At 37.4% G+C, this 22861-nt stretch overlaps 1 protein-coding gene across 1 annotated transcript in view; it reads left to right on the forward strand.

Annotated features, from left to right (window-relative positions):
* LOC306857817 (voltage-dependent T-type calcium channel subunit alpha-1G-like) overlaps positions 1-22861 on the forward strand; it is a gene marked incomplete at both ends in the record, with an annotated part of 249448 nt that overhangs the window by 196815 nt on the left and 29772 nt on the right. The window contains 6 exons of the mRNA XM_079398001.1: positions 1563-1747; positions 10882-11008; positions 11987-12112; positions 12305-12394; positions 14319-14511; positions 15899-15946. Of these exons, the coding sequence (XP_079254127.1) occupies positions 1563-1747; positions 10882-11008; positions 11987-12112; positions 12305-12394; positions 14319-14511; positions 15899-15946 (769 nt within the window). The remainder of the gene's footprint in view (positions 1-1562; positions 1748-10881; positions 11009-11986; positions 12113-12304; positions 12395-14318; positions 14512-15898; positions 15947-22861) is intronic.

The following is a 22861-nucleotide window of genomic DNA, read 5'->3' on the forward strand; positions in this document are numbered from 1 at the left end:
CTATTCTGGGGCCCTGCTTTATGCCAGGTCACACCCACCCAAGAGATTTCAAATGAAAATCATGGCACAGAATAATCGTACTCACTGGAGGTTAATTAACGGCAACTGACGAAAACTTTCTGGGTTGGATGAAGATGACAGGGCTGTTGAAACTCCTGGCTTTTGTTGCCTGACATGCCTTTGTTCACTTTGAGGTCTGATCACATTGTGGTTTGATATATTCACCAGCAACATCATTAGGAGCCGTGTATTCATGCTTAGCACTTTTTAGTCAGATGATTCTCACTCCTGGTTTGTTTATCTCAGCTTTTCTCCCCCCTCTGAGCCCTTTTATATGCCAGATGTATGCCAGTCTAACCTGATACGTTCTCAGAAATGCCACAGTAGTGTGACAAAGACCTCAAGGGAATAAGAAAGCGTTTCTTCCCAAATTCAGATTTCAAACACATCATGTTTTCTCACGTTTCCTGTCATGTGCATAGTTTTTCTAACAGGTTTTGGTTTTGAAAGAATTTCATTTATAGCAGGATGCATATTTTCATGAAATTGTGTGCATTTTTAACATCTACAAAATTTATTTGTCATGAAAGCTATAGTAAACAAAGTTCATAATTGTGAAGGAAACAGAAAATATGATTTGCAGATGTAATGAAATACTTATAGTTATTGTTCACCCAAAAATGAAAATTTGCTGAAAATTTACTCACACTCAGGCCATCCATGATCATCAGAACAGATTTAAAGAAATTTAGCATTAAATCACTAATGAATACTCTGAAGCGAATGGGTGCCGTCAGAATGAGAGTTCAAACTGCTGATAAAAACATCACAGTAATCCACATGACTGCGGTCCTTAAGTTAATGTCTTGTGAAGTGAAAATCTGGATGTTTGTAAGAAACAAATCCATCAAGAAGTTTGGATTTATTCATGATATTGCTTTCTCCAGTGAAAAAGTCGTCTCACCTGAATCAGGAAAGAAATCATACTCTGTTTACAAGCAAAAACAGTCCTAAACAGTTATGATTATATCAGTGGATTTTAGTATGAGAGGAAAACAGGGCATTATTATGGATTATGGACTTGTATTTTGGCTAGAAGTGAGGGTTTAAAGTTAAAATGTCTTAATGAGATTTGTTTCATACAAACATGCACTGGAGTTGTGTTGATTATTTGTGGATTATTGTGATGTTTTTATCAGCTGTGTGGACACTCATTCGGACAGCACCCATTCACTGCAGAGGATCCATTATTGAGCTAGTGCTGTATTGCTATATATCTCCAGATTTTTTTAGATGAAGAAATACACTCATCTAAATTGAGGTTGAGTAAATCCTCAGCAAATATTCATTTTTGGGTGAACACTTTATTTTTGCAAAAGTTTTTATTTTGACTTATGGTACAATCAGTCTGTTTTCCATTTTTCAGACAAACAGTTCAACCTACAAATGTCTGACTTGGACTAGAATAAAATGTTTTATCATGAAAGTGAACACAATTTGGCTTTAAGTGAAATTTTATCCGAGATTTCCACTTTAAAATCATATCTGTTGTTGTTGTGAAGGTGGTTGCTTTGGGCTGGTGTTTCGGGGAGAAGACCTACCTGAAGAGCAGCTGGAACATTCTGGATGGTATGCTGGTTATGATCTCTATGATTGACATCCTGGTATCCTTGATCTCCAACAGCGGCACCAAGATCCTGGGAATGCTTCGGGTGCTACGTTTACTGAGGACCCTGCGGCCGCTCAGGTACACTGATCACAACACAACTGTTCAGACATCTAGTCAGTGTTGCGTGTAGTCGTTACGCTAATTAATAGTAACGAATACATCAAAGCTTTAATGCTCAAGTGCACCACCGGCCAGAGTATGCACATCTTAAATCAGCATCCACTTTCTTACAAGAAGCATAATTAATGTAAAGACTGAAGTCCCACAATTAGCCTCTTCCTCACAGAAGCATCAATTAGCTTTTAATTGATGCAGTATGTAGCGGTGTATTTGTTTGCATATGTGTGTGTGCTGTGCACCTTTCCTCCTGCAGAGGGAACTTCTGGAGGCCTTCCCTATTCTCTTAAATATTTATGACACATTCAAGCAGAAAATAAAAATCAAATATTCATCTTTCATGCCCAATTTCCCCACAAAATGCTTACACTGGTCTTTCATCCCCAGTCGCTCCCTTCTCCCTTTTCAAGTACTCCTCAATTTAGGGTCAACTTCTCTAAGTTCCTTAAACTCCCAAGAGACTTGCATTAAAAATACAACATATTCCGGTAGTTGTGTTTTTACTTGCCTTTCAGCTGTGTTGGTGCACCGTTAATGTGCCGTCAACAACATTTCTGAAGAGGAACTGGTGGGAAAATGGGCCGTTTGGATTTGTTTTTGCATTTTATTCATGTTTTTCTGTCAGATACAAGGAACTTTCAAATATTAAATAACAAAAATCTACTTTTTTTTTTGCTTACATTTGTATTTATCTTATAATATTTATACTGCATTAATATAAATTACATATACATTTGCACCTGTGAACTACTGGAGAGGAAAAAAAAAAGTTACATTAGCTCAATAACATTTCTAAAATGGAAAGAAAAAATTACTATTAGGGTTTGTTATAGAATTTATTTAAATGTAGTTGTTCTGTACACATGCACACTGAACCGAAACACTTATATTAAAATATTTCATATGGACAGATCTACTGTTACACTACTGTTATAGAGCGAGAGAGTATATATACATGTGTTTGTGTCTATGTATGTATATGCATATATTTTTGTATCTGCAAACTAGTAAAGTGAAAAAAGTTGCTGAGGGAAAAAAGACCATAATTACATTAATTCAGTGAGAAATTATTAGCAGCCCGGGTGGAACCAATCTTGGCTCTGGATCCCCAGCACCTGGTCTGCTAATTATTGACCTCTGGTGTGGATTATCCCTGCGCATACTTACTTTTTCCTGATTCCATGATTTTCTGTTTTTTTATTAGTATTTAAATTTTTGCTGATAAAGCATGCTTGTTTGTTGAACTGCATCGTGCCAAATAGGGATGAGGTATTTTGATATGACGAATAAGTCTTCCAGCAAATCTTTTAAGGCATCCTTCACCAGTTTTCTAAAACAGCTAATATATGATTCATATCACTACCCTTGAGCATCACTATTACTCCACTGCTACTGAATAGTGCATAGAGATCCAAGTATGCCCTTATAGTTGATGAATAGTTTGTGGAACAATTCTTGAATTCCTTTTTATGATTTTATTCTGATTAAGTATTGAATTTTATCCACTAGTGGCATAGTATAAGGTGAATTAACCTTTAAACAGTCTGTGTGATGAGGTCCTATTATAACTAATGACAGTTGCTTTCGGTTGACTGTCAGAAAATGTAGAGCACCCGGAGAGAAAAAACGCCCTGTAAATTAAACATGAAGTGGTCTGTGTTTTCACCTAGAGCTTCTCTGTGTGAACATTTTAAAGATTCTCACACAGAGTTTCTTCCACTGCCAGAATGCTCTGCTTTGGAGAACTTTACTGTGTGTGTCTGCCTCTGCACCGCCGAACATCTTTTGAAAGTCCTACTTCTTGATGCTTCCCTCAACAGAGTTTATATTAATGCACCTCTGTGTGAAGTCCAAGTTGAAATCAAAAGAAAGACAAAGACAGCTGTAAAAAGTCTCCACAGCGTGGGCTCAGCTACTCCGGCAAAAGTGAATTCAGGGAAGGGCGGGTAATCCAGACCACATGTGTATTTTTCAGAGTGATCAGCAGAGCTCCAGGACTGAAGCTGGTTGTTGAGACACTGATGTCATCCATCTGGAATAGTTCACCCCAAAATTTAAAATTCTTCTATTGTCTGCTCACCCTCATGCATAACTTTCTTTTTTTATTTTAGCAAGTATCCTGATCTGCTCTTTTCCATACATTCAAAGTGAATACTATCATGGCTGTCAAGCAAGACAATTTTTAATCTTTTAATACATTTTATCTCAATTATTTGTTTTAATTATTTAAATAATTGTTATTATTAATAGTTCATGTCCAATGTATCCACGTATATTTTTTCCAAATAAACTTTATATACATTTTATTTTGTTTTGTTTTGTGGAAAAAAGTATCTTATGCTGACCAAGGCTGCATTTATTTGATCAAAATATCATCAAAAGTGTAATACTGTGAAATATTATTGCAATTTAAAGCAACAGTTTTATGTTTAAATATTTTAAAATGGAATTTATTTTTGTGACGGCAAAGAATTTCTTATGCTTAAATCTGCTTAAGATATTTTTTTTGGAAGCTTTTTCTTTTTCATTATTATTATATTATATTATTATTAATTAATTAATCATTATAATAAAATATTATAAATGTGTCAGATTAGTAACTAAGTGATTATAATGGGAATTATACAGTGGGGCAAATAAGTATTTGATACACTGTTGATTTTTCAAGTTGTCCCACTTACAAAGAATGGAGAGATCTGTAATTTTCATCGTAGGTACACCTCAACTAGAGACAGAATATAAAAAAAATCCAGAAAATCACATTGTATGATTTTTGAATAATTAATTTCCATTTTATTGCATGAAATAAGTATTTGATACAATAGAAAATAGAACTTAATATTTGGTACAGAAACCTTTGTTTACAATTACAGAGGTCAGTCTTTCCTGTAGTTCTTGACCAGGTTTGCACACACTGCAGCAGGGATTTTGGCCCACTCCTCCATACAGGTCTTCTCCAGATCTTTCAGGTTTTGGGGCTGTTGCTGGGAAACATGGAGTTTCAGCTCCCTCCATAGACTTTCTATTGGGTTCAGGTCTGGAGACTGGCTAGGCCACTCCAGGACCTTGAAATGCTTCTTACGGAGCCACTCCTTAGTTTCCCTTGCTGTGTGTTTGGGGTTATTGTCATGCTGGAAGACCCAGCCACGACCCATCTTCAATGCTCTTACTGAGGGAAGGAGGTTGTTGCCCAAAATCTCGCAATACATGGCCCCATCCATCCTCCCCTCAATACGGTGCAGTCGTCCTGTCCCCTTTGCAGAAAAGCACCCCCAAAGCATGATGTTTCCATCCCCATGCTTCACAGTTGGGATGGTGTTCTTGGCATTGTACTCATCCTTCTTCTTCCTCCAAACACGGCGAGTGGAGTTTATACCAAAAAGTTCTATTTTGGTCTCATCTGACCACACGACCTTCTCCCATGCCTCCTCTGGATCATCCAGATGGTCTTTGGCAAACTTCAGACGGGCCTGGACATGTGCTGGCTTGAGCAGGGGGACCTTGCACACGCTGCAGGATTTTAATCCATGACGGTGTAGTGTGCTACTAATGGTAACCGTTGAGACTGTGGTCCCAGCTCTCTTCAGGTCATTGACCAGGTCCTCCCGTGTAGTTCTAGGCTGATCCCTCACCTTTCTCAGGATCATTGATACTCCACGAGGCGAGATCTTGCATGGAGCCCCAGTCCGAGGGAGATTGACAGTCATCTTGAATTTCTTCCATTTTCTAATAATTGCGCCAACAGTTGTTGCCTTCTCACCAAGCTGTTTGCCTATTGTCCTGTTGCCCATCCCAGCCTTGTGCAGGTCTACAATTTTGTCCCTAGTGTCCTTAGACAGCTCTTTGGTCTTGTCCATAGTGGAGAGGTTGGAGTCTGATTGATTGAGTATGTGAACAGGTGTCTTTTAGTGAAGTGAAGTGACATACTGCCAAGTATGGTGACCCATACTCGGAATTCGTGCTCTGCATTTAACCCATCCAACGTGCACACACACAGCAGTGAACACACACACCCAGAGCAGTGGGCAGCCATTTATGCTGCGGCGCCCGGGGAGCAGTTGGGGGTTCGGTGTCTTGCTCAAGGGCACCTCAGTCTTGGTATTGAGGGTGGAGAGAGCGCTGGACATTCACTCCCCCCACCTACAATGAAAAAGATCACTAGAGAGTTACAGGCAGGTGTGTTTGATTAGGGTTAGAGCTAAACTGTGCAGGACACTGGCCCTCCAGGACCGAAGTTGCCTATCCCTGTTCTATATGATGATTTAGCTGCTGGTTTACTGGAGCTTTGAATTCATGTTTGCGATGTTGAACTGCCTTTAGCAGCCTCCCTTTGCTCTTTCTCTCTCTCTCTTTTCTTTCTTTCTTTTTGTTTTTTCTACAAAGTGTGCCAGCAACAGCAAATTTTGAGTTATTTTATATTAGATCTGATCGGGTACAATAATTCGATTAGACATTCTAAGAACGTGGATATTCTGTAGAAGTTGTTACAACTTCTAGAAGACTGAGAGCCAATCATTACCGACATAAATGCAAAAACAAACTACCAAATTACTAATTCAGCAGATCAACCACTGACTGCAATGTGGCTTGCAATGAATCTACCCGTTAACGCATCGACCTTTGGGAAGAACTGTCGTCTCCAGAGAGCGGCGGGAAAACACGGAGTGAATTCGTGCAATCAGTAGATTTGTAGCGGAGCGATAAATGAACGCTTTGAGCTGGGGAGATAGCGGGGGAGAGTTTGGTGAGAGGGGCACCTCAGCCAATGAGTGCAGAGGGGCAGTGGCTCTAGCCACCGGGCCACCTCCCTGTGCACGGCCCTGTGTCTCTTTTCGTCTTTAGACAGGATGATTTATGCTCTGTGTTAAGGGGGGATGTGCACACTCTGTAAATTCATTTACTCTTTGACCCTCAGTTTAAACCCCTCCACTGTATGTCGCACTGCACGTCACCCTCTCGGATCTAAATTAATCTCAAAAAGCACATAAAGAACCATCCATCCTCTACTGTCTGCCTGAGCCCCAGAGGAACAGACCCTCCCTTAAACACCTGACTCCAGCATCTATCTACTCAAATCACTCCATTCAGTCTCCTGCTTGACCTCTTCGCAATGCAAATAACCTGACATAATGTACCGCTTTTTATTATTGTTTGTGCTCATTAATTCACACGCTAATTACAGTTCCGCTTCTTTCACAGTGCTTGTCCACTCTAAGGCATTTTTTAAGGTAATCTAACCATGCTTGATTTGAAGCAAGTTAGTTTTTCTACATTGTCCATTTGCTGTTATTACAGGGAGAAAAAATTGCAGCAAAAGACGATAAGGACAGATTGGCTCTTTCGAATTTCATCTGGAGCTGATTAATTTAATTTATGTAGCATCTCTGCAGATGTCCCTTATGTCTTATTGTTTTTAGATAATTGCTTGTGTAATTGTGAAGTCGTAATTTTACTGGATTATGTGAGGGTGTTAGGATGGAGATAGAGAGAATAAATTCAGTCATTATTTCTTCACTGGTGCATTAAAACACCAGGATTACTGAATTTTTGGGTGAACAATCCCGTTAATATCTCCTTTTTTGGTTTGCAGAAGGAAATCAGTCATACAGGTTTGGAACTACATGACAGTGAGTAAATAATGAGAAAATTTGCATTACATCTGCTTTTATGCTGCTGTTTTTACTCGCGTCTTCTTCTTTTTTTTGTCCTTTGACGGATGTCCTTAAATTGTGCTTGCTTTGTGTGAGAGTGTGTGTCAGGGACACACAGCTTGAATCCCCCAAACTGACGGTTCCCAGCCCAACTACAGCATCCTTTAATTACAGCCAGGATGAAAATGTGTATCTGTGTTCTGGGAATAAGAGGCTCCTTCAGTGCGATAGTTATTGTTCCCTTCTTAATTTATTTATTTATTAAAACCTTTCAGAACACAAAGACCGGATCGGAGCTATGAATATGGGAAATTCAGCCTTTCTGGAGGCTTACATAACACAGTAACTGTAACACACGTGCCTACAAACCAGAAGAACGCATCAGCATCACATTATAAAACTAGGACCACCATCCTGGTTTCTCACCAACAAAAAAGAAATATCATGTCATTTACAACAGTAACGTTATAGTTTATCATACTATTGTAATAATTCAGTACCGTGGTGTACCATGATGTTACCATTTGATATTTTCCAAATGTCCGGTTTAATTTTCTCCTACTGCTCTCTTTTAATATTATATAAATACATGTTAAATTGCACAAAATCCCATATTTACACTTTTATATGTATAAGCACATACGTTCACTGTGTTCTGGAATGTCTACTGCATTGAAAAACATTACTGGCACAACACTTCAGACAGTAGCGCCCTCTATTGGTCAGGGGTTGAAATCTCATGGTGTGAGTCCAGTATTGATACTATTATTTATATACCGTTATAATATTTATTGATATTTTGATTTGACTTTTTAATTTTAGTTCACGTTTTAGTAGTTTTGTGATTTTTGGTATTTTTTATTTTCTATTTTAGCTTTTAGTTCTTAAAACTTATAATTTATTTGATTTTTCAGTTCAAGCTTCATTTCAACTAAGAAAAACAATGTTTAATGGTTTTAGCTTTAGTTAGTAAACAAGTCATATCATTTCACTAGACTGTCCCTCTCAAATTCAGTCAAAGCGTGGGTCTAGACATATTGATCCTTCTCATCGTTTAACATTTCCATAATTGATTTTACGGTATTACCTGAAATCCCCCAAGTGAGCTTTGATAAGTATGCTTGAGCTTGTGAAAGATACACACAGATATTCAGACAAACAAAAGACACAGCAGCCTGTTATCTGCACTCCTTTTTGGCAGACTCCTTTCTCAAACAGTCACTTTGACTAAACCCGATTGGTCTCTTTAAACGTGGCCTTTTCGTCATCCTCAGACACTGATAAAATCACAGCACACTTCTTAAGACGATCAAAGCCAAGGATCAAATCAGGCTTTTGCCGCTTTAGCTCAGTTCTGTGGTGAGGAGCCAGAAATCACTGTCACCAGATGAGGAGTAATGTGCCTTTTATTCTTTATTCTGAAGTGAGAACATTTTTTGAAGTCTGTGTGTGTGTGTATGTGTGTGTGTGTGTGTGTGTGTGTGTGTAGTATCATAAGCATCTCCAGAATCAGAATCAGAAAGAGCTTTTATTGCCAAGTATGCTTGCGCATACAAGGAATTTGTTTTAGTGTCATAAGCTTCCAGTTCACAGAGACAACAACGACACACAGACAATAAAAATAAGATGAGAATAAAAAAATACACATGTAAATATAAATAAACAAAAAAAGAAAAGAATAATTGAAACAAACGATTGTATATACAGTTGTCCAATGGATGATAGAATGGGATAGAATAAAAGGAGATACAGGGATGTACAAGGATGGATCTTGCAGTATATACAATGTTTCTGCACTTCGTCTGTATCCCCTGCTACTGCTTTAGGTCCTCATTGAGTCCTATTAACATCAGTTCAACACAAACAATGCCGAAGATTAAAGCCAGTTGCCTTTTACAGCTCCCTTAGCGTATAATTTTACATGTTATGCGTTGTTCTTAAAGACAGAACAGTTGGTCTTGAATCTGTCTGCAGTACTTTTTAATTGTTGGTCTTGCATTAGATGGACATCTTTGACCATTTAAGCACCTTTCATTGGTTTTTCATTGGTCTCGTGCCATGAATGCAACATTTTGCCATGAGTGCAAGACAGCGTATGTGTTAACTTTAAAGAAGCCAAACTTTTAAAAACACATGCTTTCTGTCCCCTTTTAGTTGTTTTTTTTAAACAAAAGAACACACCCTGGCTTCTAAAGCAGCTGAATTATTGTTACAGCTGTGTGTTTGTAATACATTATGCTATTGTGCGTGTCTTTGTGAGCAGGTGTCTTTGTGTCACTGTTGGTGCCACCCTCCGCAGAGGTTGACAGGTGCGGTTTTGTGCCGGATGTCGTGCCGTTAATAATTAGGCTTCATCTTTATTCCGGCGGTTTAATTAAAACTGTCTCCTTTCTTTGCAGCACAGAAAGTTTCCCTACAGCATTGCATTGTAGTTGCTTAGCATAATGGCGAGGGCATGAAATGTTTGCTGGTAATTGCCATGCTCACTCGTAGAGGAGGTAGTGATTGCAGCAATGATGGAATGCCAAAAGTAGAGAAAGCTGACTAATGTCAGGTCAGTGAAAGCATGGGAAACATTTATCCACTCAAGACTCTGGCCAGACAAGGACTGAGGATTTTAAGTACCCTTTCTGAATTTACAACTATGCAGCTCATCATTCAAATGCGCATAGCTAGGATAGTAAAATAAATTGGCTTATCAAGTTTTAAAATAAAGGAGAAAGCATTTTCCATGTATTTTATTATTTGTCAAAGATAGTATGTCTAATTCACATGTTTGCCCTAATTCATGTCGCAAAGCTATTTAGAAAAACTGTGTGATGAAGCCAATTGAAAGTTAAAATACATTTAATTCTCTGCATTGATGAATGCTAGTGTTGTCAATCAATGTTAGTGTCTTAATGCTTTATTTTGACAGCCCTAAATATACTAATAAATCAAATTATTTATTATTATTAATATAAATTAGGGCTGTCAAGCATGATTAATTGCATCCAAAATAAAAGTTTGTGTTTTTATAGTATACATGTGTGTACTGTGTATATTATGTATATATAAATACACACACATACATGCATACATACATATATACAGTATGTATATGTTATATATAAATCTTACATTTTCCTCCCTATATAAATGTGCGCATGTATATTTATATATACATAATAAATATACACAGTACACATATACTGTATATATTATGTAAACAAACTTTTATTTTGCGATTAATCGTTTGACATCCCTAAAAGTATATAGTTATATAACGCGATATTACCATACAAAATATGTAATTTTAAAAAATGTTTGTTTGTTTTTCCTGAGAAAGTAGTTTCTGTGTTGAGTTGCCTCTTGATTTCCAAGTGGAAAATCAAGTTCCTCAAGCAAAAACCAGCTGAGAACCTCCAGGCTAGTAAAACATCTGTTCTCTTGTTGGATTTTCAGAGTGATCAGCAGAGCTCCAGGACTGAAGCTGGTTGTTGAGACACTGATGTCATCCCTCAAGCCTATTGGGAACATTGTCGTCATCTGCTGTGCCTTCTTCATAATTTTTGGCATCTTGGGAGTTCAGGTAAGTACAAAACAGCATAACCCTGCAGAAATCACAAGCATAAACTAGTTTAAAATGGTTTTATGGTGGTAAAATGGGTAGCTTCAGAGAGGCATTGAGCACTTTTCAGCTTGGTCAGCATAGCAGGCCATCTTAAACCAGCTTAGGCCAGTTTTAGCTACATTTTTCAGTAGGGAAGTTAGAACTGCTACCTTACAGTTATAGTGGATATGGCCTAATACTTCTTGCTTAGATCAGACTGTTAAAGTAAAAGCCAGTCTTAACTTCAGGGATTAATTGTAGTAATTCCTTCTAAGAAACCATCATATATAAAGTAACATAACATTTGACAGCTATGTGTGTTTAATCCACAAGATTGCCTTTAAGACTTTTAGTGAGAGAGAAAGAGGTTGTACACACAACGAATACATGATTTTCTGTCATTTCTGTAAATTTGAAACATAGTCTTCCTGCCCACAGCTGAATAATTTAACTGTGATTAAAATGCTCTGTTCTCCATACTTCCACAATTTACATAAGTCCGTAGGGGAACGCCAATGTAATTTATCTTCCATTCTTCCAGGAAAAGATACCTGTGCTCTTTGTGCCTGTTCGATGTGTCATGCGTAAAATTGACTTTGTCCTCGTATGGTTTTCACTAAACAGTCATACTGGACTTTCAATATTGGGGATATAACCATCTTATATGAAGGTGTGACATGTATTTATAATTAATTAATATTTAATGTGCAGTTCTGGTATATATAGACATTTTTTTATATAATTGAAATTTAAATTTTGAATTTCACACCCTCTTCTTCTTCCAATTTATATCCAATATACATATATATATATATATATATATATATATATATATATATTTCTGTTCATTATCTCAAGACACTTGATATCTATCGTAGTGGTTGAAACGTGTGGTATTCCAAAAAATCAGAAAATGAAGGTTCCTTGTGAGCTGATAAAATTGCTTTTTCCTTACAGCTCTTCAAAGGAAAGTTCTTTGTATGTCACGGAGAGGATACGAGGAACATCACCAACAAGTCTGATTGCCTCCAGGCTAACTACAGATGGGTCAGGCACAAGTACAACTTTGATAACCTGGGGCAGGTAAGCGTTTAACCTGGCAGTGGTTACACAAACATTCGCTCTGTCTCAAGATGCTCTTTTAGACGTACCTACAAGCGACTGGTAATGCAAAAGAATCCGTAATGGTCTCATCCCATTTTCAACAAAGTCAAATGGAGTCACTGAAGTCAAAGATTTCTTTTAACCTTTTTTGTCATCTCTCACCTCCCTCAGGCCCTCATGTCCCTTTTTGTTCTGGCTTCCAAAGACGGTTGGGTGGACATAATGTACGACGGACTGGATGCTGTTGGTGTCGATCAACAGGTATTGACTGTATCAGAAAGCTCCTATTACCTGCATAACATTTTATTGTATTAATATTTATACAGATTTTCATGCTTGTGGATTCACCTTTTCTGATCTGAAACTGTGGACCGTGTGGCAACCTTGTTTAAGTGGGTCACTGTGAACTGTCCTTCGCATTCTCTGATAGCCGCTAACTTTGATTGGACAACTCTATGAACTGAATCAGAGCTGAGAAATCATTGGTCAGCATTCCTGTTCTGGCTTCAAAGACCTGCTTTTCCGTTCATCAGTTTTTCTGTAAAGCTCCTTACTGTTCATTCAACAGATCTCTTTGAAGTGACTTATTTTACACTCTTCCTCCAAATGTCTATTTTTTTAATTACATTTTTGAATCATTTTTAATTAATTTGTGAGTAATAAAATATAGGATTTTTTGCCTGAAAAGGAAGTCTCTATGCCTCATGTCTGGCTGTAGGCTCCTGAAATTATTCTGCTCTATTTGAAAAGAGCCCAGCTCTTGTCCTAACCAAGGCATTTATGTGTTTGAATTGGAACAGATATCTCTTCTTCAAACTAATGATGTGTGGCCTGTGCCTCACCATTGCACACAGAACACTTGATCTAGCCTAGAGGCAGGCATCTTTCGGGTGCCCAGTAGGACAGACCTTTGAACTGAAATGTTATTGATTTCTCCATCATATTTCCCAGTTCTCCATCATCATCATCTTGAACATGGCTATAACCTACTCCTGGGGACCTGACTCAGCAACTGATATATAGTTTTTTATAAATAATTTTTTTATTATTATATTATATTATATTATATTATACAAAACATAGATTTTTTTTTCCTTGCTCTAATAAAAATTTGGTGCTAAAAAAATAATCATAATAAAATTATATTATAATTATTCATATAAATAGCTGCTAACTTCAGAGCCAGCTATTTATAGACTGTAGGTTAGTTTGTGTAAAGAGCATATTTTAGTTTGTGTTATATTATGTTAAGTTGTTATTTTAGAAATTTCTTAAATAAATATATAAGGTATTTAGATCGTTTTCCTTAGGCTTCTAAAAATCCTTTCCTAAAATAATATATATATTTTTCAATCATTTATATTTATATAATTATATATACACTAGTCACACTACATGCGTACCGCACCCGAGCCCAACTGAACCGTGCTCTGGCCCACCTCTTCCAACTGAGCCAGGAACAGCTAAACGAACCGGGGCGATCACACTAGTCAAACAAACCGGGCTTTGGGGGTCAAATGCGCTTGGGCACGGTTAAGATTGCCTAGTGTGAGTACACCCTTACGCTCCCGCATCCCGCACACACGAGTCTATACACGCTCACACCCGCACTTGCCCATCAAGTGTTGTCCTGCGCCGCACTCTGTTGCATTGAGTCCTGCAATCCTGAAGGTCTCTACTCAGAAGATGCCTGTTATAAAGTTATGATCGAGGCTCTGGACTCTGAACTTGTTTTTCTATAACAAACTATAAAATATTTTCTTTAAAAATATTAATGCCCTGGCAGTGACAAATAGCTTTGGTTTTATATTTAATTTGATTACATTAATGTTTAGGTTGAGGTAAATAAGCAACTTCTTTGTTTAAACTTTAAAGTGTTTGCAAACAAAATGTTGCACTTTATTGCAGTACTTTTAAATGAAAAAGTGCGCAGTACACTACTTTTGAATTCATTATAGAATTTTGAGAATTTAATTTTTTTTTTACAAATAAATGTAATGGCTGTTAATCTCCGACCTGATATAGTGTATGTTGGTTTGTATAAAGAAAATGTTTTAAAATTAAATTATAATTAATTAAATAAAACTGTTGCTACAAATAAGATTATAATTAGCCTAAGCATTAATGTTTGTACATTAGTGTGCACTCTGTATATTAATCCGTGTTGTGTTTTACTGTGTTGTAGCCCAGCATGAATTACAACCCATGGATGCTGCTCTATTTCATCTCCTTCTTGCTGATCGTGGCTTTCTTCGTGCTTAACATGTTCGTCGGCGTGGTGGTCGAGAACTTTCACAAGTGCCGGCGGCACCAGGAAGCCGAAGAAGCCAAACTGCGAGAGGAGAAGCGCCTTAAACGCATGGAGAAAAAAAGAAGGAGTAAGGAGAAGGAGCTAGCTGGTCGGTAGCCTTTCCACACCTTTCTGAGTCCTGCTTGATCATTTTGATTTGACCGCGCGCTAAATTAGATGCTAATTAGTGACCGGCGTATGAGGAATGAGATGCTCGGGCCCATAATTAGCTAGGCATCCGCCCCTCCCCGGCTTGCCCCCCTTTTGCCTGGGAACGTCTCTAGAGCATGTCCCATGGCTTGCATGGTGATCTGCTTATTGAGAGAGCAGGGTGTGCGGTGGACCCCTGCCCCAGGGCTCTGCCCACCCTCCTCCTCTCATGCATGTAGGGCAGTGCAGTCTGAGAAGTAAATAAAAATCTTGTTACACTCAAATTGGTTACATCCATCAGCTGCCTGCTCCGATGCTACCCAGGATGCACGGCGTGGTATTGATGACCTTTTCTTTTGGTTCCACTGCCTGCTATTTTCAACACAAGCCTTTAGCATTAAAACAATGTCATTGAGAATCTCCATGTGGGTGCTAGCTCTTATTTGGACATTTGCTTGGACATTGGTCCAGCATGTTTGATCTTTACAGTTAAAAATGGGAATTTCTGTTTGTTTAAGCCCTTGAGAAATACAGATGTAAATAGGTGATCTGCAAATAACATCTGAGTCAGACCACAAGATCAGAGACTAAAACTAGGCAAACAAAGCTAGTCTCATTGGTACTTTTATCATCTAATCTCAGTTCAAAGGTCAAATCTAGTCTTCTCTAAATGTACTGTCACACCATACTTTCTCATGAATATCTATATTTGATTTGTGCATTATCTGAATAGTGTGTCCTTTGTTTTATAGCGCTTTATCATGCCATCAGTTCTAGCTGGAGAGGAAAAGGTGCTTTATTTTACCTCGCTTCATCTTTTCGTTTTGCTACAGATCTAATTTTCCGTAGGTGTGAATGTCTGACGGGATGTGTCAGGTTTCCGCGGTGGAAATGGGATTAAACCGCGTGTCAGCTTTGCCTGGCCTGATTAATATTTACAAACTTCTTTTTGAACGTAATATCTAAATATCCTGAGGTAACTTTGTGGACTTTTGCTATAAAAAGTTGAGTGGAAAAGTTGTAGTTCCTTTCAGGTGAACTTGTTGGTAAAAAAAAAAAAAGTGAAAAGTTATTTGTTTGTCAGACAGTTCCATCCACAAAGTATTTCAAGAACAACAATCTAGGACTAATAACGTAGGGCTCGAACAGCCGGGATAAATAGATTTAGTATTAGTGTTTTACACATAACGATAGGGTTATTTTGGACTATATATTTATATTTGGAACGCCCACCGGCATATTCTCTCAGAAAATCCATCCTATTTCAGCTCCTTTGACAGTTTCTTTGCTTGCCCTACCTGATTAACATGGTTTCGTTCTTCTAGATATAATGCTGACCGGTGTCAGTTGGTCCAGTCCCGATCACACACAAGGTACAGATTGCTTATGGCATGTCTATGTGTTCACCGTGGTGGTGGTGGTTTTGGGATGAGGGTGGGAGAGGGACACCGGGTGGGAAGGAACCATCAGCGCCCATGTTCTCACCTCATCAGATCTGATCTGACCACACAAGAATTGTCTGTGGAAGTGTGTATATGTCCGGTTTTTCCACACCTCATCACCAGCTCCAGCCAGCCTAGCCTCAAGCTCACACAGGGGATGGATAGAGAGAGAAAGGGAGAGAAAAACCACAAATGTTATTTTTAATATGGTTCTAGTTCTTGATAAACTCACCTCAGCCTGCAGTAAATGCTCCGGTGGTATCACAGGTCCGATCTCTCGAAGTTGCCCCCAATGTGACGCACTGTGGCTGACTGAAGGGAAGAGTAACACTGTTAATGTCTTTAGCTTTTATTGATCTGTCTGCTTCAGAGTTTTCTCATCGGTTTGGTGTTGTGGCGTAGTGATTCACGTTTTGTGATGTTGCCCCATAACACTGTTTTCAAAGTTACTGACATGCTAAACACAACACCACAACACACCTTGCTGTTGTTCAGAGGCTGCATGACGTGTTAATACTCATTTGTGACTTAGGTGAGTGAAATGTTTGTATGGCACACTTGTTCCACTTTGACTCAAGAAAATGTTGCTATAATGGGATGCTTTACGTGATTTATTTGATACAGTAATTTGGTTACAGCTGGCTTGTTTTGGATATAAGAGGGTATAATACAAGATTCGTTTCGGTACTTCTGTAATATTGGAATGTATAAGCTAGGGCTGCAACTAACAACTGTTTTGATTATCTTTGATTTATTTATCTTTGAGCAATTAAATAATGCGGAGATTAAAGTCTATATAATTTATGATGGACAGTATGGTCAAAATAGTTTAAAATGTAAAGTTTATAATATAGTTTTTTTTTTTTTTTTTTAATTGTTTGTTTTAAAACTTTAAGCCTGCTTTTCTCCTTTTTTCACTTTTGGAGCATTTCATGTTTCAATCACAGCCAATTTTAAATTTGATGTCTGTCATGAAATGTAACTCTAAAAGTGACATGAACACTTGCTCACTGTTAGGACTTTCGCAACAGATGTACTCACATTATAACAGTATATCAGTAAATTGGACAGGACAGTTCAAAACTTTGATAGCAATTGATCAAAAGCAACAGTAAAGTTTATAATGATACAAAAAAATGCTGTTTAGATATTATATGTTAAATGTTGCAGCCCTAGATTTAACCGTATGAAACCTGAATGAAATGGAATTTATTTTAATTTTAATTTATTATTTATTTATATATTATATATTATTTATTCCCCTCCCAAAGTTTGATCTGTTGTACAGAAACAAGCGCTTATGACAGTTCTTTTTCAAATAAAAAAATGTAATAAATAAAAATTGGCAGCTATATAACGTAAAAAGTGGAATATTTTTGTGCATAGAACATGTTTACCCGTGTTGTTCTCAGTGTAGCTGAGAGTCTCTTATCTCTTCCCTTCTATCTGTGTTGTGCTTCTGTGAACAAGAGCTCCCCCGTGAACCCCTTTCCTTTTCTCCTCTCTGCCTCTCTTTCTTTCCTACTCTCTCTATCACTATCTTTCCAACTTTCTTTTGTCTCTCTTTGCCCCCATTCCCCTAATGTTCTTGCAAAACATCTATCTTTCCTCTTTCTCAATTATGCATTTTAAAACCCTTTAATTTTTTTTTATCACCAGTGTTTTATGGAGACTCCATATAAAACTACTGATGCGATTCATTATTATACGTTTGCCCATAGTAATGTGTAAAAATAGATTATTTTAGACATGAACATCTCTTTTATGATTAAAATTTGCATACACAGCTACGCTAATAAACAAAGTAATGCATCCACACCAGGAGGAGTCAGTATAACATCCAAGATGAATAAGCAAAAAAGAAAACAAAAACACATTGAATGCACTTCTAATGTGTTTGGTATATTGTTTATAAAGCTGTATATGCTTATATATTCTAACATGAGAGCTCTACAGATAGGTAGGCTATAACTGTTGATTAGCACATGCTGTCGTGTGTGTATGATCACACTTTTCCACGTTTTAAACACGGTTCACAGTTCCATGCGTCAACATTGTTCACATTATGATTGAGTTACGTCATCGCACTTGACAGGCTTCTTCCAATTAAAAGACAACGCGTTAATTAGTTGATGATCCAGTTACAGTGAGCCTCAGCATATTTTATCATTCTGTTTTGGATTTGTGTTTAGGAGAGGTGGGGGTGTTACCCCCCGCCAGTCTGTCTCTCTCCATTAGCTTCTGTTCCTCTCCTGTTTGACTGCCATCGCTGCTGTATGCTCGCGTGTGGGATCAAAGGGCTGGTTAATCATATAACGCTGCAGTAGGGCTGAAACCATCTGCCTCTCCTCTACCTGTGTCCTCCCCAGTCGCCATTTATTAGCCCTTCTCTGAGGTGCCTCATCAGAAATGTGTCCTGCCAGCAGTTTGCCCGGACACACTGTATTAACAAGGCATATCGTTTGGAGGTGTCCTTGGTTATGTAGCTTATCTGATTTACAAGTATAAATCCTTTTAGGCTGCAGCATAGTAATAATTCTTATCCTACTGATGTTTGCATTTTCAATCATCCATTCAAAATCAGGACAGTGCCTCATTGATAAGCATAAACGGAAGCTACAGTTGGATCCTTCTAAAAAGATGCTGACTTTCTGAATTTCAAAATGTTGGACTTTTGTATTCAAATATTTTTTCTCTCAAAAAAAGCTGATGGTATGTATTTGTTAATATCTTGATATTATTATTATTAATTGTAAAAAAAATGACTTGACTTTTGATATTTATTTTAAAGGGATAGTTCACCAAAAAAAAAGAAAATTCTGTTATTAATTACTTATCCTCATGTCAAACCCGTAAGACCTTTGGAACACAAATTAAGATACTTTTAATGAAATCCGAGAGCTTTCTGACCCTGCATAGACCGCAACAGAACAATAAAGTAATTAATTAATTTATTTTTTGCACACAAAAAGTGTACTCGTAGCTTCACAAGATTACGATTAAAACACTGATGTCACATGGACTATTGTCTCTTCTACCTTTCTAGGTCTTGAATGTGGTAGTTCCGATGGTGTTTATGCAGGGTTAGAAATTTCTCAATTTCATCAAAAATATCTTAATTTGTGTTCCGAAGATAAACGAAGGTCTTATGGGTTTGGAACGACATGAGCGTGAGAAATTAATGACAGAATTTTCATTTTTGTGTGAACTATTGCTGTAAGGATGTAAAATCAGAAAAGTGTCAATAGATGTCAAACACATCATTTATCAGATATTGATTACATTGCATTGCCATTTAACCCTTTTTTAAATGACAATCCTTTACATGTAAACTGGAAAATGTAAAATGAAAAGACACTAATTATAGAGTAAAAAATAAATAAAAGTAAATTAACTTTTTCAGTGTGATTAAAAAAAAATCACTAAATGCTGAAGTATGGATTCTTCTTACTCTTTACTTTAAATATTTAATTCAGTTTATTTGCATAGTGCTTTGTACAATGCATATTGTTCCAAAGAAGCTTTACAGAAAATAGAAAAATAAATAAGATAAAAGGAAAAGAAAAGCAGTGCTAGACAACCCCCCAGTGAGCAAGCCAAAGGCAAGAGTGGTAAGGAAAAACACCATAGGATGACAGAATTCGTAGTTTACAGAACTTCTTTTAATATGTTTTTTTTTTTTCTTTTTTTTTTGGAGAATGACCCTGATTTTTTTTTTTTCATTTGACCGTTTCTGTCCTGATTTTGTTGGGAAATCTGCTAAATGTATTACACAAAACATGCATTAAACACAAAACATGTATTAAAGCAAACATTACTACATTCTTATTCATAGTTGAAAGCGCAATCAGATTAGGGATGTGTAGAACCTCATAAATGATGGATGTTCTAATTCTGCGGTTCTGCTGGCATATTCTTTGGGTTCCATGCACAGAATCTACAGTTACTCTGAAAAAATTGCCCCTCGTAGCAAATATGCTTTAACGAGGAATATGATGTCAGCATTTATTTCATTTGTCTATATGCACCCACGCAGAACTGGAGATGACCCACCAAGCTTTCTTTTTAATCTCTAGCAGGCAAGTATATAGTCTCTCGACTGTTACTGGGGGAGCAATGAGACGGCGAGTGACAGAGGGAGAAAATGAAATTACTAAGTGTCGTGTAACCTCCACTCTTGGCAGCAGAAGGCAGCACGGTCGCTTATGTAACCTGGCAGCTCCAAACACCATTTCCTTTCTTCCTACTGCAAGTGAAAATGACTCAAAGTCTTCTTTATGTAACTTGGGCAAGCAACAGCCCCCCAAATTGAACAGATGGCGTAAAGTTTTCAGCTGAAAGAGTTACTTTTACTCCGATATATGTCAAGATATGATCCTTTACTCTAGACAGTTAGCGTATATACTCACTTGACTTTCTAACAGAGTTGCAGTTGTATATAACACATGCTTTATGCAGTTTGTGATTAGGAAATGCATGGGTGGGTTTTATAAAGCTCATGTTGCCATCTTAAAATGTACTGTATATAAATAAAAACTGCTCATTAACTGAAATATTCTGCTACCTCATGTAAGGGTACAAGAAACATCCAACTTGGAGTTTGATTCTGATTTAAAATGCACACAGTGTCCTACATTTCAGCAGACTCATGCCTTTTGGCAGGAAATGCACCTAATCTCTTTATGGGTCTTCATGGTTCATTCAGTAGGGAGTAGGTTTATTAACTGAATAGATAGAGAATGGAGTTAAAAGTCGTTGTTGTAGCCTCTTGGTGCAGCACAATCTTTTTGTAACCTCTCAGAGTTGTGTACTGATACGGCTGGCTTGTTTGTCATGTTGTGGGAGTGGAGGCTTGACAAATACCAGCCGAGAGAGGGACGTAACGCTGTCTGGGTGGTTAAGCAAGCCATCTGAGCTATAGAAGGAAAATAACAGGGGAAGAGGTAAAGATATTCTGCTGGAGTAGCACCGCTTGAGCAGTACAAGTGATCTATGTTTGAAAAATATATGTATCGATGGGGTGATTATATGATGTTTATGTGACTGGTCTTGTTGATTTTGTTAGTTTTAGCAGAATCAGTAAAGTTGCAGACACATTTACTATTATTCTGCAAATTTTCATGGGCAAAAACCAGTCATTTTCGTAGGAATCCATGCAATTGACCGTTCGCAAGAGCTTGATTGACTGGCGATCTGACCAATCATAACGCCAAATCCACCATCCCGACAAACAAATCAGACGAGAGTATATTGGTGGACTTAAACTTGAACTTAAACCGTGGTTGAAATACAATATGATCTGATGTTCATTTGTTTATTTCGTGCTTTAAGTAAATATGAAAAGACGGTCAGTTCAGGTGCCGCTTGAACTGAGGCAAAATTTGAAAGCTGAGACCTTGTTTGATACCAGAAGTAACCTGTGCTATCTTGTCTTTCAGCGCGTTGTCAGTTTCCCCTTTGTTCTGCAATGTAATTTTTACTATGTGTAGCGTGAGAGCAGCATTGTTTGTCAGACATAACAGTAATTAAGGAGGGTGGGTTTTTGCAGAGGGTAAATTGGATGAAAGACTTCCCGCACAGATTTCACAATGGGTTCAAGTTGGTCACACAAATTCACTGCTTTGACCAACAGAAAGTGAATTCTGTGTGAGCTGTGCTTCAAACATGACAATCAATTTTACCCCAAATCTTGCAGAATTTTTGCTAATGTGAGTGCACCTTATAATACATTGCCAGATTTATGCATTTCACAGATGATTTATCAAAAGCGGCTTATAAATATAGTGTTGGGGGAGCTACTTCAAAACTAACTTGCCATTATATTTTTTATAACTGTATACTGCCTTTATTTTTTCACATACAGAGACCCTTTATATGGTGTGAGAAAAAAATATTGTGAGAAAAAGTAATGTTAAATAAAATATTGTTTCTATTTTATTTATTTATTTATTTAGTTATGTATTCTTTTTTTTCATGTAAAGACACTTAATTCAAATTATTTGTAAAGCCGTTTTCATAATAAATATAACTCCAGCATAGCTTTTTATAAACATTAAATTAACATTTATATTAACAGCTTTATTTTTAATCCAGTTCCTTTACAGTACAAATCCGTACACTTAAATTAATCAGACTTTGCAGTGCTACATACAAGAGATAAACATTATAGAAAAGTGCATTTGAGTATTGTGCTGGGCTGTAAAGTGGTGTGAGCAATACAATGTGACATAAAAAACAGTGTTTGTCACAAAATGTTGCATGTTAGTGGAAAAGCTACTCTGTTTTGTGTCACTTGCTAGATTCTTCCCAGTGGCAACATCCTAAACATTCATCCTAAGTAGACAGTAACATAAAGTGTTACAACAAGTTCCAGAATTGCTCTGAAAAGCATAAGATGAAAATGATATAAAAAATTGTTTAAAGATTCTTTTTATGTAGTTACTCTCGCTTTGGACTAACAGTGTTTGCATTTGGAGGTTCTGCGATGAAAAAGGATTGGATTAGTTTTCATTTTGCTGTTATAAACAAGGGTTGACTCACTGTCACGTACCAAACATATGACCTTGGGTGTGACATGTTCATTGTTTTAGAATTGTTAGATATGTCAGGAACTCTAACTAACCTCTCATGTTGAGTAATATAGAATGACATCACTCTTGCAGCTCTCTGCACTTCATCACCTTGCCCATCCACCAGCCTCAGCCATTCAGCCTCCATCTCAAACGGCCCATCTTGCTCAAGTCAGACTCAGAAAGAAAGTGTGGTTTGTCTGCCACGTCTGCCAGCATGATATATTATGTGTCTATGTGTTTCTCACCCTAATCTATCCTACAGTATATGTTTGTC

Source organism: Barbus barbus, assembly GCF_936440315.1.
Source record: "Barbus barbus genome assembly, chromosome: 38".
Taxonomy (NCBI): domain Eukaryota; kingdom Metazoa; phylum Chordata; class Actinopteri; order Cypriniformes; family Cyprinidae; genus Barbus; species Barbus barbus.